At 43.6% G+C, this 13,866-nt stretch overlaps 1 protein-coding gene across 1 annotated transcript in view; it reads left to right on the top strand.

The window, feature by feature from the left end:
• Window positions 1-13,866, top strand: part of SHOC2 (SHOC2 leucine rich repeat scaffold protein) — a 38,885-nt gene that overhangs the window by 14,682 nt on the left and 10,337 nt on the right. The window contains exons 2-3 of the mRNA XM_075215702.1: window positions 3,860-4,751; window positions 13,407-13,544. Of these exons, the coding sequence (XP_075071803.1) occupies window positions 4,052-4,751; window positions 13,407-13,544 (838 nt within the window). The 5' untranslated portion in view covers window positions 3,860-4,051. The remainder of the gene's footprint in view (window positions 1-3,859; window positions 4,752-13,406; window positions 13,545-13,866) is intronic.

Genomic DNA, 13,866 nt, shown 5'->3' with positions numbered 1-13,866 from the left:
TTATTTCTATAGCGCCACAGTTCTAGGCAGCGCTTTACAACAGATATTTAATCATTTCCTGCCCCAGTGGAGCTCACAATCTTTCCCTACTGCACAAACACACAGGGGTTAATTTTGTCAGAAGCTGATTAACCTTCCCCCTATGCTTTAGGAAATGCTCAGAACTGCCAGGAGTAGGAGGTACAAAGCTTTTGTAGGCTTGTTAAAAAAAACAACTAAATAATGCAGTCTTTCCATCAATGCCACACACGCCCCTGCTTGTTAGGTGTATAACGCTGTAAAGATATGTTAGAAAAGTTGTGGTTGTATTTTATAGGCATCTGCATTGTTTTGTGCATTTCCTAGAGGCCGAGCTGATGAACACACACTGTAACTTCCTGATTCCCAGATCACACTGAGCATGTGCAGAATATCTTCTGTATATGGGAGATCTGATGCTGTATTTATGTGATGGGGGAGAGCCAAGGTCGGACTGGAGTCTATTGTATTTCTCCTCCATGAAAATATCTCATCCCTCTCATTGAGGCTCTAGTATTTTTAATTATTTGTCCCTTTAAATGCACTGATATATAATGACTATGCCGCTGACGTTTCAAACCTGTCCACTAAGTTACACATGTGTATCTGTCGATAAGGTCAGAATATTCCTTTTTGCTTATTTATAGTGAATTGAATAGAGAGAACCTGAGTTTATTAGTGGACGGTTAGCTTGTTGTTTTATTGAGTTCTATTGAATCATTCTTGTGACTGTGTAATATTGTATGCAAACCAACTAGTGCATAATATACCAGTCATCTGTGCGAAATAGGACATGGCCCCCAAAATGAAAATTGTGGGTTGTGTTTGAGGTTTGTAAAGTGCAAAGGAGAGCTAGGTATTCAAGATGGGTGCACAGCAAGACTTTGTTTCATTGTGGCTCTTTATAGTGGTGTTCGTGCCTGGTTCCCTGGCCCATATCTGGCAGCTGGGGGTACGTTGCATTGATGCCAGCCCTGGTACTGTGTTCGTCTCGGGAAGGTTAGAAATAGAGGGAACTGATTATTTATTAGCAAAGCGATTAAATACTGCATCGTGACTCGGATCCATCCTAGAGCTTCAGGTCTTAGTGACTGAAAACCAGACTTGGTGATGACGGTTGGGTAAAAGAGGTTAAAACAAAAGTCTACATTTCCGCTAACAGTTTGTTGTTCAGTGACTTGAGGGCTTCTAGAAATGACATCATCCAGTGGGTAACTGTGATTGTAGGAAAGGTACCATTATATCGTTCCCCCCCTCGTCTACAACATGTATCATCATTTATACAGCGACGCAGAATCCACAAAGCACTGCCAAGTCGTAGTGTACTTGCTGCATATAGTAAATTGTTCTTCTATTCACAGTGTATTAAAATGATCAAGGCTCTTATCTACATGATCTTATCTCGCTGCTTGAACCGCTGGCAGGGAAGACTGAGGGGTCTATCAGTGTAAGACCTACAGTATCCTTCCCCACACTACAAACACTGACTTGCACGGGATGAAAGCAGAGCGCGTGGGAGAGGAGAATGATTTAGAAAATAGTTTGAATGTTTGGCATTTTTTAATAAATACCATATTGAGAGTGATTTAGTTTACAATCCCCACAGCTTTGTTCTTTTTTTTAGTTTCCCTTTAACTGAATGATTAAACAAAGCAAAGTGAAAGTATTAAAGAAAAAAATGATCTTTTCTCTCTCTTTAATCCTTAGTGATTAGCTGTGATTGATGACGTTTGGAGAAACTTCACCTGGTCTTTCAGGTTTTGCCAGTTTTCAGCTACTTTTCCCTTATCCCGAGGAGAAATCTCCGCTTAGTATCACTGTTCTGCAGTTCTGTTGTGTCTGCAGCTGATTCACTAATCGCGGTTTCCACCGGGATCGGAAGTCCCTACACTCACCATAGCTAAGCCTCCTTACACTTCAACACCGGTTGCATTTATCTACACATGTGAGGACAATCCCATTGACTTTCATTTTGAGATAGAGAGATATATATATATATATTATTATTTTTATTTTTTTTCAATAGGTTTTTATGTGTGCTTGAAATTGGGATGAATAGTATGAGTGAGCCAGTGACTTAAGATGTGTGACATTCACAGAAATATGGTGTTGTGCAGTGGATCTCTTCTGATTGATCTATTAGGGTTTCAAGATTGAAGTACACTGGGTCATCCATTAATTTTACTGCACAGCAAACGTTTACTGTATTACTAAACCAGATAATACCTGCATGGATGGTCTTTAGTAAGGGCCAGCTGGGTCAGCAGTATAAGGTGGGCTATTGTGCAGGTGTGGGTGGTCCTTAGTCTGGGTCGGCAGTATAAGGTGGGCTATTGTGCAGGTGTGGGTGATCCTTAGTCTGGGTCGGCAGTATAAGGTGGGCTATTGTGCAGGTGTGGGTGATCCTTAGTCTGGGCCGGCAGTCTAAGGTGGGCTATTGTGCAGGTGTGGGGGGTCCTTAGTCTGGGTCGGCAGTCTAAGGTGGGCTATTGTGCAGGTGTGGGTGGTTTTAGTCCGGGCTAAGCGTCTGTTATTGGACAATCTGGGTGCTGGTCGAGCGTTCCTTTAGAAATGTTAGTACAGGACAATACTTTACATACTGGAACAGGTGTAGATTTTCATGCTGAAATGACAAACGCTGTTTGAATGTTTTTGTTGCGTGTCAATATTGATACTTGCTTAGAAACAAAAATCACACAAGATACAAATACTATAAAAGCATATTTTGTCATTGGTGGATCTGTATTGTTTTGTTGAATAGTTATGTCTGGTATAGTGAACCAGGAAATGTCCAGATGTACAGCAGTAATGGTGTTGTCCCAGGACAGGTATGTTACACGCGGTAACCAGTGTGATACTTCGGCATATATCCAGCTTCTTTTTTTTTTTTTTTTTTTTTTTTTGCTTTTTTTTTTTTTACGGTGTCTTTACCTTCCTCATGAAAGGAGGACTCCATGCAACCAAGAATTTTAATTCTCTTTTAGCACAGAAAATCCAGCGTTTTCTAAGTTTTACAGACTGATGAGGGCTGGAGACATTGCCAACGTTTGATGTGCATTCAAAGCAGCACTTAATTTATTGGCCGCAGCTTTTGTCCAATAAGGAGCTGCTGCAGAGTTTTCAGGAAAGTGTCACCTGACTGGACTTGGGAGAGGTTCTTTGTTAATTTGAGGGTTAATTTGTTAGTTCTTATTCTGTGTGTAGTGTATGTTGTTGCAAGTCCTTTATTCAATTGCTGACACGTCTACATCTCTGCATCTTTCAATATATGTGTTCTAAAGATTTCACCGTTGAGAATTCCTTATTTTAAAAATATTTATATTGCTGATTGACTGACTACTCCAGTGTCTGAGAGATGCCTTGTTCAGAAGTAACAGAGCAGTGTTGTTGACATACACACACCCTTGACCATCCCAGGGTGTTCTTCATTCGCCCAGTCCCATTAGACATTCAAAGACAAATCAAAGGCCGCAGCCAACACAGAGCAAGTTAAAAGGTTTGGGCCCATAAAAATCTTAATGAGAAGGTTTTCCTAACCGAGCTTGATTATGAATCATTTATATTTTATAGAATATTCCATATACAATAAAACCTTTTTTTTTTTTTTAAACTTGAGATTTGTGCGGTTTATTTTTCCTTTGGTGGTTCAAAATAGATTGCTCGGGGAAAGTCTAGAAAGCATCCTTTGATTTTCATTGTACATTTAGTCACCAAACGCCCTTTGTCTATTGCAGTGGATGGATTAATGTATTTCCATGTTTATAGAAGTAAAATATATTCTATTTAACTATATTTGTAACAGATTGCATTATTTTACACTGCCCTCTTTGTTTCTATTCAGGTGATCTAAACTGCGAACCTTCTCTTCAATGTTGCCGTCTGCTTTGGTTTGTTGGTCACAGTTCTGTCCCGGAATACAATATGTAGCGACGGGATATTTTTAATCTGTAGCTACTAATATCTGAGACAAAGGATCATTCATGTACTGTGTCCACGTGGAGTTCATGTGGTTCTTGGCTTGTAATTCATCACCATGAGCAGCAACATAGGAAAAGATAAGGACCCCAAGGAGAAGGAACCTAAAGGGCCCACCACGGTGAAGGACCGTGAAAAGGAGCCCAAGGCCTCGGGGGGTCCGGTGGGCAAAGACAAGGATCTGAAGCCCAAAGTGAAAGATGCCAAAGAAGGGAAGAAAGACGCAAGCGGCGCACAGCCCGGGGTGGCTTTTTCTGTGGACAACACAATAAAACGTCCTAACCCCGCACCCGGGATGCGTAAAAAGGCCAGCAATGCTGAGGTGATTAAGGAACTGAACAAATGTCGGGAAGAGAATTCCACGCGCCTGGATTTGGCCAAAAAGTCTATACACCAACTTCCCGTCTCCATCAAAGAGCTGACGCAACTAACGGAACTTTATTTATATGGTAACAAGCTGCCGTCGCTGCCAGCGGAGGTGGGCAGCCTGGTGAACTTGGTGACGCTGGCTCTTAGTGAGAACTCTTTAACCAGCCTGCCGGACTCTCTGGACAGCTTGAAGAAGCTGCGCATGCTTGATTTGCGGCATAATAAGCTACGGGAGATACCAACGGTGGTCTACAGGCTGAGCTCTCTCACCACGCTCTTTTTACGCTTTAATCGTCTCACTACTGTGGAGAAGGACATCAAAACCCTGACCAAGCTGACAATGCTGAGCATCAGGGAGAACAAGATCAAACAGCTGCCAGCAGAGATCGGTAAGGGAGTGTTTGTTGTATTGTACTTGATGTAGAAGTCTCTCCGTACACTAACCTGCGTTCATAAAGTGCTGGTTTCTAGTGAATGATGTTTTCTCATTTGTATATAGGTTCAGCTGAAATCATTGTGTGTAGGTGATGGGTGCACCTTATAGTAGAACCAGATCCACAGGATAACACTTCCATATACAGAGTGCAAATGTGCAAAATGCATTGCTCAGTCTGACTTTAAATTGCAGCCTAGATTTAAAGTAAAGAGTAATGTAGTATCCCTCGCTTATCCCCCACCAAAAGTTGAAAATCCACATTATCTTTCTCTCTATTTGTAAATAGGAAAAAAAATAGCTGAAATTACAAAGCATAGCATGACAGTTAGATTTGGTTCCACATCTCTGGCTATTCGCTTGTTTAACAGTCTGTCAACATGCCTCCTGCGCAGAACACTAATACCTGTTACCTGGGACAATGCAAGCCGTTCTCTCACAGCTGTACTTCCTGTGAATAATTCTATTTGTTCCTTTTTATTAGTATATTAGTAAATGTTTTGAATTATAAAGTGTTGAGAGAGAGATATATATAGTATATAATATCTTTGGAAATAAACCCCCCTTAATGTGCTATAATATTTGTCAAAGGATGTGCAACAGTGACCTAAGTAACGCTCCAAGTTTATTTTATTATAGAATAATATACCTGGAGTGAGACGATATAGGGGCAGATATTTAAACATGACAATAGGAAGCAGTTTATATATTTTGGGTACATTGTGTTATTTAGGTCACTGTTGCACACCCTTTGATAAACATTCTAGTACATTAGTGCGGGTTTATTTACGCTACGAATGGTGCTTGTGGTACAGCCAATAGCCTAGAGGTATTGAGCCTTTGTGTATTATGCGGTTGGTTCTATAACCACAACACAATTTAGCCATCACTCTCTCTCCTCCGCCTATCATAAGATAGCTGTACCCAGAGAAATACAAGTACTGTAAATCCTCTGAGATATAGATCTGTGATCATCTAATGATGATTTTTGGCCGATGACTGGAGTAAAGACAGTAAGTGCGGGCACCTGATGACCCCTTACATGGCTGGAGTACAGACAGTAAGTGCGGGCTCCTGATGACCCTTTACATGGCTGGAGTACAGACAGTAAGTGCGGGCTCCTGATGACCCCTTACATGGCTGGAGTACAGACAGTAAGTGCGGGCTCCTGATGACCCCTTACATGGCTGGAGTACAGACAGTAAGTGCGGGCACCTGATGACCCCTTACATGGCTGGAGTACAGACAGTAAGTGCGGGCACCTGATGACCCCTTACATGGCTGGAGTACAGACAGTAAGTGCCGGCACCTGATGACCCCTTACATGGCTGGAGTACAGACAGTAAGTGCGGGTACCTGATGACCCCTTACATGGCTGGAGTACAGACAGTAAGTGCGGGCTCCTGATGACCCCTTTACATGGCTGGAGTACAGACAGTAAGTGCGGGCTCCTGATGACCCTTTACATGGCTGGAGTACAGACAGTAAGTGCGGGCACCTGATGACCCCTTACATGGCTGGAGTACAGACAGTAAGTGCGGGCTCCTGATGACCCCTTACATGGCTGGAGTACAGACAGTAAGTGCGGGCTCCTGATGACCCCTTACATGGCTGGAGTACAGACAGTAAGTGCGGGCACCTGATGACCCCTTACATGGCTGGAGTACAGACAGTAAGTGCGGGCACCTGATGACCCCTTACATGGCTGGAGTACAGACAGTAAGTGCGGGTACCTGATGACCCCTTACATGGCTGGAGTACAGACAGTAAGTGCGGGCACCTGATGACCCCTTTACATGGCTGGAGTACAGACAGTAAGTGCGGGCACCTGATGACCCCTTACATGGCTGGAGTACAGACAGTAAGTGCGGGCACCTGATGACCCCTTACATGGCTGGAGTACAGACAGTAAGTGCGGGCACCTGATGACCCCTTACATGGCTGGAGTACAGACAGTAAGTGCGGGCACCTGATGACCCCTTTACATGGCTGGAGTACAGACAGTAAGTGCGGGCTCCTGATGACCCCTTTACATGGCTGGAGTACAGACAGTAAGTGCGGGCTCCTGATGACCCCTTACATGGCTGGAGTACAGACAGTAAGTGCGGGCACCTGATGACCCCTTACATGGCTGGAGTACAGACAGTAAGTGCGGGCACCTGATGACCCCTTACATGGCTGGAGTACAGACAGTAAGTGCGGGCACCTGATGACCCCTTACATGGCTGGAGTACAGACAGTAAGTGCGGGCACCTGATGACCCCTTACATGGCTGGAGTACAGACAGTAAGTAGCGGGCTCCTGATGACCCCTTACATGGCTGGAGTACAGACAGTAAGTAGCGGGCTCCTGATGACCCCTTACATGGCTGGAGTACAGACAGTAAGTGCGGGCTCCTGATGACCCCTTACATGGCTGGAGTACAGACAGTAAGTGCGGGCTCCTGATGACCCCTTACATGGCTGGAGTACAGACAGTAAGTGCGGGCTCCTGATGACCCCTTTACATGGCTGGAGTACAGACAGTAAGTGCGGGCTCCTGATGACCCTTTACATGGCTGGAGTACAGACAGTAAGTGCGGGCTCCTGATGACCCCTTACATGGCTGGAGTACAGACAGTAAGTGCGGGCTCCTGATGACCCCTTACATGGCTGGAGTACAGACAGTAAGTGCGGGCACCTGATGACCCCTTACATGGCTGGAGTACAGACAGTAAGTGCGGGCTCCTGATGACCCCTTTACATGGCTGGAGTACAGACAGTAAGTGCGGGCTCCTGATGACCCCTTACATGGCTGGAGTACAGACAGTAAGTGCGGGCTCCTGATGACCCCTTACATGGCTGGAGTACAGACAGTAAGTGCGGGCACCTGATGACCCCTTACATGGCTGGAGTACAGACAGTAAGTGCGGGCTCCTGATGACCCCTTTACATGGCTGGAGTACAGACAGTAAGTGCGGGCACCTGATGACCCCTTACATGGCTGGAGTACAGACAGTAAGTGCGGGCTCCTGATGACCCCTTACATGGCTGGAGTACAGACAGTAAGTGCGGGCACCTGATGACCCCTTACAGGGCTGGAGTACAGACAGTAAGTGCGGGCTCCTGATGACCCCTTACATGGCTGGAGTACAGACAGTAAGTGCGGGCTCCTGATGACCCCTTACATGGCTGGAGTACAGACAGTAAGTGCGGGCACCTGATGACCCCTTACATGGCTGGATAAGACCAGATTACCACCACACAGTTCAGACATTAATCAGCAGTAGTTTTTGGGCTCATAGATGTTGCGGTTTGTGGCCAATTGGATCTAACTTATCAGACTGGCTAAATGTCAGCATTTATTGGCATCTTTAGTCCCTCTTCAGCTTCATCTACCTCCAGTCTCCTCCTTTTGATTTACTAGAGACCATAAAAACGGCAGAACGAAGAGGAATCTTAGGAAACAATAAGGACTATAGGTGATGAATTTGCATAGTTCTTGTAAAGAAGGAAACGCTTCATATATGGTATAAGGAGGAAGTAACTTCACTATTTCCCTCTTACAATTACATCATTTCTCTGTGGATACGTATTTTGCAGAGCCCCTATAAGCCATGTCTCTCCTGCCAGCGCAGAGCACTTTGTATAACTCTGATGTTCCTGGCATTGTGCGCGGGCTTGGATTAAAAGTACATATTGATAAACATTTACTGTGATCCTGGTTGGGAAAAATATACATGTATAATATTGGCTCACTCTCTGGCCATTAGCTGTGCTTCCCTGGCTGTCTGGTGGTTAAAGGGTCATTAACCCTAAATTAAAACGGAGCTCCAATGTCAGAGAATTCTGGTCTTCCAGGCAGATTCATTTTTGCTGCCATTGGATACAATAAAAGATACTGGAATAGCAGATTTGTTGTATATAATGCTGGCCAAAGACGCTGTAATCCGAGAGTCAAAGGACGGGATCACAAGTGGCTTGTTACAACACAGGCCAATAGCGACTACCTTCCGACCACCTTTACTAAGCGTGTGCTCTTCATGATCCTATGAATTTAGCAGCATGTGGGCAGCTTAAAGGCAAAATAAATTAAATAAATCTTCCCGGATTCTAGAATGCTCAGAAGTGGAGGATGTAGGATCTAAATGAGGGAACAGACAGAAATCTGTAACTAATATTTTTGTAACAATAATGATGTGAAGTCATTATTAAATTATAGTATGGTTACTGATTGTGTGGTGTTCTTCACCTTCACTGCAGTTATTGCCAATATTAAGGCACCATAGTATGATCTATTAACAGGAAGTCTGATGTGCGCAGGAAAAAATGCTTCCCTCTTGTCTTAACTGAAATATTTTTATTTGTGAATATACATTATGGATAACACATTACTCCACATTGTCAGATCTATTCTGTATATTATTTTGGGTACGTGTTGTCTCTGTCCTCCTTATTGATAACGAGTCCCCACCCAGTGAGCAGCATAATTAGCTCATTATCTGACGATGCTGTAAGGGGAGAGATGTGAAGCTACACAACTTTTTTTCCCAAGTATAACCTCAAAACATCCTTATCTAGAGGGATAGTGCTCCCTTATAACGGTGGGGTGGTGTAAAACTGCTGATATAGTAAAGGGGGGAGGGGGATATAAACAGGAAGCGAGGGGGGGGACGCACTGACTTAGTGACTTCAGTACCTATAATATTCAGTCCAGCGCTGAAATGATGGTAGTTACTTTACTGTAGTGTCATCTGTCATGGGTGCTTTTCTTACTAACGTTCACTTCTTCCTGCAATGCATCAGTTTCTGTTCACATAAACACCAACTTTAACCTGGATGTGCAGCAAGTGTTGCCGGAGAGCCCATGTGTGCCTTTCTCTCGGTTTCTTTAGAAATACTTGGAGAGATGCGAGTCAGATAAAGGCTGTAGAGGGTTAAACTGTGAGATCTCCTGTAATCTTCCTGAGGTCTGACCTCCAAGCGAAGCCATTGGGTCTGTGCAAGATGAAAATTCCTTTCCGTTGACGTAAAATAGATTCCCAGTGCCAGGATCTCAAGATTGTTTCATCATACTTTCCAGAAGCCTCTTCTGCTCAGTAGTTCAGCAGATGTAAACTAGCCCCCAGCAAAGAGCAGACTGGGGGTCCTGGCGTCACCCTGAGGGTCTGCACAGAACCGAGCGTTGGCCAGCTGACGTCAGACAATGATGGGTTAATCTATCTACACCAGGGGTATACCTCCCATGCCATATACACGTGGCACAGCACCACCAGACAAGATCATAGTGTCCTTTTGTTGTATTTTAAGCCTAATAAAGTATACAGCAAACTGAGCAAAAGAAACTGCAGTCAGCAAGTGTCCATACACGTGGGATAGAAGCAGCGAGTGAGAACTGCATGTAGATAATTAAGTAGTCCTAGTATTCATACATCATACCTGCAAGGGAAGTGCTACTGTGCACAATAAAAGTGTACACACAGAGTTGCACCCAGAGAAGTGGCGCTTTGCTAAGTAACAGATATTGAAAAACGGACAGCTGGCAGCGTTATAGTGTAGAGGTAGGAAACCAGTGGGACTACATGTCCCAGCATACCATATCAGTCAGCAGGGACTTATAATGGTATTAAGTGTTATACCAGGACCTTAGAGTCCATCTCTGGATCGTCTTTGTGTGCTGGATGTTTGCATGTATCACCGTCTGTTCATCTATTTGCAGTCTGGCTGGGCAGAAATGCAAAATGTAGACTTAACCTCATGTGTCAAACTCCCATTGTCCCATAGATTGTAAGCTTGCGAGCAGGGCCTGCTCACCTGTTTGTTTTACCCAGTTTGTTTATTAGTTTACTATGTTTGTCCCTAATTGTAAAGCGCTATGGAATATGTTGGCGCTATATAAATAAATGATGATGATGGTGAATTCCTGACACTATAGAGGCAGAGAACAGACTTGAGTTGTAGTAGTAGAAGCATATGTGCATGTACGTGTGCATATTGTCTGCCTCCCTCTGCCTTGCACACATGGGCAGTCATCCCTGCATGTCAGGCAGCCAGGACCGTGCTGCTGTTTTCATAGTGAGCAGGGCTGTAATGAGTGAAGTGAACAGTCATGGTACAATGTCTGATATCCTGCAGATCACAGAGACGTTCCTGGCCTCCTCCGGTAGCTGCCTGAGAGCACAATACATGGGAAGTGTTTCCTGCCGTCACACACAGAGATTTCATGGGTGGGAACTGTACCGACCCCCTGCCGCACAGCTAGGGACCCCCCCTTCCTCTCCACGCTGAGCCTCTCCAGTTCTTTCTTTTCTATTATACTCTTCATCTCACACTTCAGGCTTTGAATCGTCCATCTCTGATAAGTTGTTGTGATGTTTCACCCAGTCACACTGACCCTGTGTGTGCAGTTACATTGGTTATTGCAGTGTTTTCTTATAGATCTAAAGTTCAGCCATTTACTTTCTTCCTGATCCCTTCCCAACTAATATGCTCCCAAGCCCCATATCTACCTTGTATGGAAGTGAAAGGGACAAGACTCAGCAGGCTTTCTAGTAGATAAAACATGACCACCAGCCTCTGTAGGCCTAGATAGGTGACCACTGGGCCAGTTCCCAGTTCAATAGTGGGCTATCTCAGCTTGGGTCACTCAGCTACCTATATTCCCCCCCCCCCCCCCTTTAAAATGTTTCTAATTGGCTGCTGAGCCAATTCTCACCCCCAGGCTAAATTTTGCCACCCTTCCCTGGATGCTAGAGGCTGTGCTACCTTTAATAACGTGAGCACTGATGATTGTTTAAATAAAGTCTGTTTAGTTTTTAGGCTGATCAGTTCAAAAATGTAAAATATCAGAAGAATGCAAGTTTGTTCTTTTTTATAATGTAGTAAATTATAGTATATAACTTTATATTCTGCATTTCATTAAATTGTATTTTGATACTGGCTAGCACAGGTTTGACCTTGGGGTATTGACACAAAAAAATGAAAGACTTCCAGAAAATAAAGCTTCCACCTATGTATACACCAGCATAGATTGGTGTTTGTATGTAGTGAGTGCTTTGTGCGTCTTCCAGTATTTTATTGATTTGTACAGACTCCGTACAATGTCTGCTCAGTACTTTATTCACTGTGTTAAGTTTCATACTCTATACAATGTGTGTGATTGGTGACTCTTCAGTGTTACACAATATGCTAAATACAATTTGTAGTGTATGGATCTTGCACACAATATACCTCAATGTATTCACTAGAGATTGTGTCCACGTAAGCCTGGCTGTGTGGATCCTGACACTCTGTACACTCGCTGCTCTAATCTACTAAAACATACATCACCTACACACTTACCTATTTAGTTAGTTAAGTTAAATTTAATACATAGAGTATTTGTTAACAAAAAAAGCTGACCTCAGGCAATTTTTTTGGAAAACCAGAATATTCCAAATACATTAAACCTGGCACATTCAGTACGAATAACAATCCATCGTTTCATATCCTCGCAAATCTATACACTGCAGTATCGTCGTCTTTATTTACATATATTTTTAAAAATGTGTGCGTTTTTTCTTTTTGTTTTTACTGTAAGTGTTTTTAGTAATGAAATAAAAGCAAAGTTTTAATATTGTCTTTTGTCTGACCCTGTGCCAACCATGTAATCGTGGCTCCCTCCTGTCATAGGCTTTAGGATAACAGTTTACGCACACAAGTCAGTATTTTGATGCTGATTATAATTTAAAGACTCTAGTATTACGTACTCTGGGGATGATCTTTACACTTTAAGATGGGCATAATATAGACTCTATTTCTCCTTGGTTGTTTTGTAAAGAAGCTGACATCTCTATATGAAGGTCTTTCTTTACCTCCGCTGTAATAGAGCTTCTCCTGCATACAGCTGTCAGAGCCCAGGTCTGTGGAGAGGTGATCATCAATTGGACTGGTCGGTAGTGATGAGTTTTCTCTCTGCTATAGATTGTAAGCTCTTGGGCAGTTTAGATTGTAAGCAGTGTCTGGATCGCTGCATTGCAGGATTCTTGTTCGGCAGTGTTTAGCAACAGCCAAACGCTGAATGCAGTTTGTTCTCTATGTACCAGAGGAGTCCTGCAATGTAGCTGCAAGAAGGGAGGGCAAACCCAGTTGGAATTATCAAGGGAAAATGGGACAGGGGTATATTTATTTGATGGGGCCCAGGGGTAGAAAATAAATAGTTTTTGATAGTTATGAAAGAAATGTGATATGAAATAAAACTACTGCTATATTAGTAACCAGTCTGTAGAATGTATCTCATAGGTCCTTCTCTGCAGAATGTGCAAATTCCAGTCTGGTGTTTAATCAGCGGAGATTGTGTTGTTGGCTGAAAGATTATCAGAGGGCACTGGGCACATACTTACAATGTATAACATGAAAATGTATATAATCTAATGATCTTCTCTTGGCCCAGATTGTAAGAACAAATCCCCTACACACAACAGTAAATGTAAATATAGTGAGCTGTAATGAAATGACAATAACTGTAGTTGTCACATCGGCCTTTGTGCCTTCTGAAACCAAAATAGTCTAACCATAATACCACAACTATGCGCACGCCTTGGGCGCGCCCAGCAATGCTTGTGTACTCAGTCTGTGCCATCTCTCTCTCCTAGGGGAGCTGTGTAACCTAATCACGCTGGATGTCGCTCACAATCAGCTGGAGCATCTTCCGAAAGAGATCGGGAACTGCACTCAGATCACCAACTTGGATCTACAGCACAACGAGCTACTGGACCTGCCGGATACAATAGGTGAATAGAATGTGTGTCGCAGTGTTATAATGTGTCCTGTCCCTTTATATGGTGGCTGCAGGAGACTAATCACATCCGTGGTCTATTGGTCATAAAGACCACGTCCTCCCGAGCTTCAGAGGATGATTAAATTAGCCACCAACAGCTCCACACGTGCTCGCTGTTACCGAGACTCAGAGCGCACCCCAGTCGCCTAGTAGAGGGTGTGCGATCTGAGCTAAAAAAAACCCCCATAATGGCTAATACAGAACTGTCTTGCCCTGAATGTGATCTGTATAAAAGTGCAATAAAGGCATATTTAAGCCACAATGCTCAGGCCTCC

The sequence above is a fragment of the Mixophyes fleayi genome, chromosome 6 (assembly GCF_038048845.1).
Source record: "Mixophyes fleayi isolate aMixFle1 chromosome 6, aMixFle1.hap1, whole genome shotgun sequence".
NCBI lineage: Eukaryota > Metazoa > Chordata > Amphibia > Anura > Limnodynastidae > Mixophyes > Mixophyes fleayi.
The sequence above is the reverse complement of the archived record's forward strand: the minus strand, read 5'-3'. Positions and strand labels throughout refer to the sequence as shown.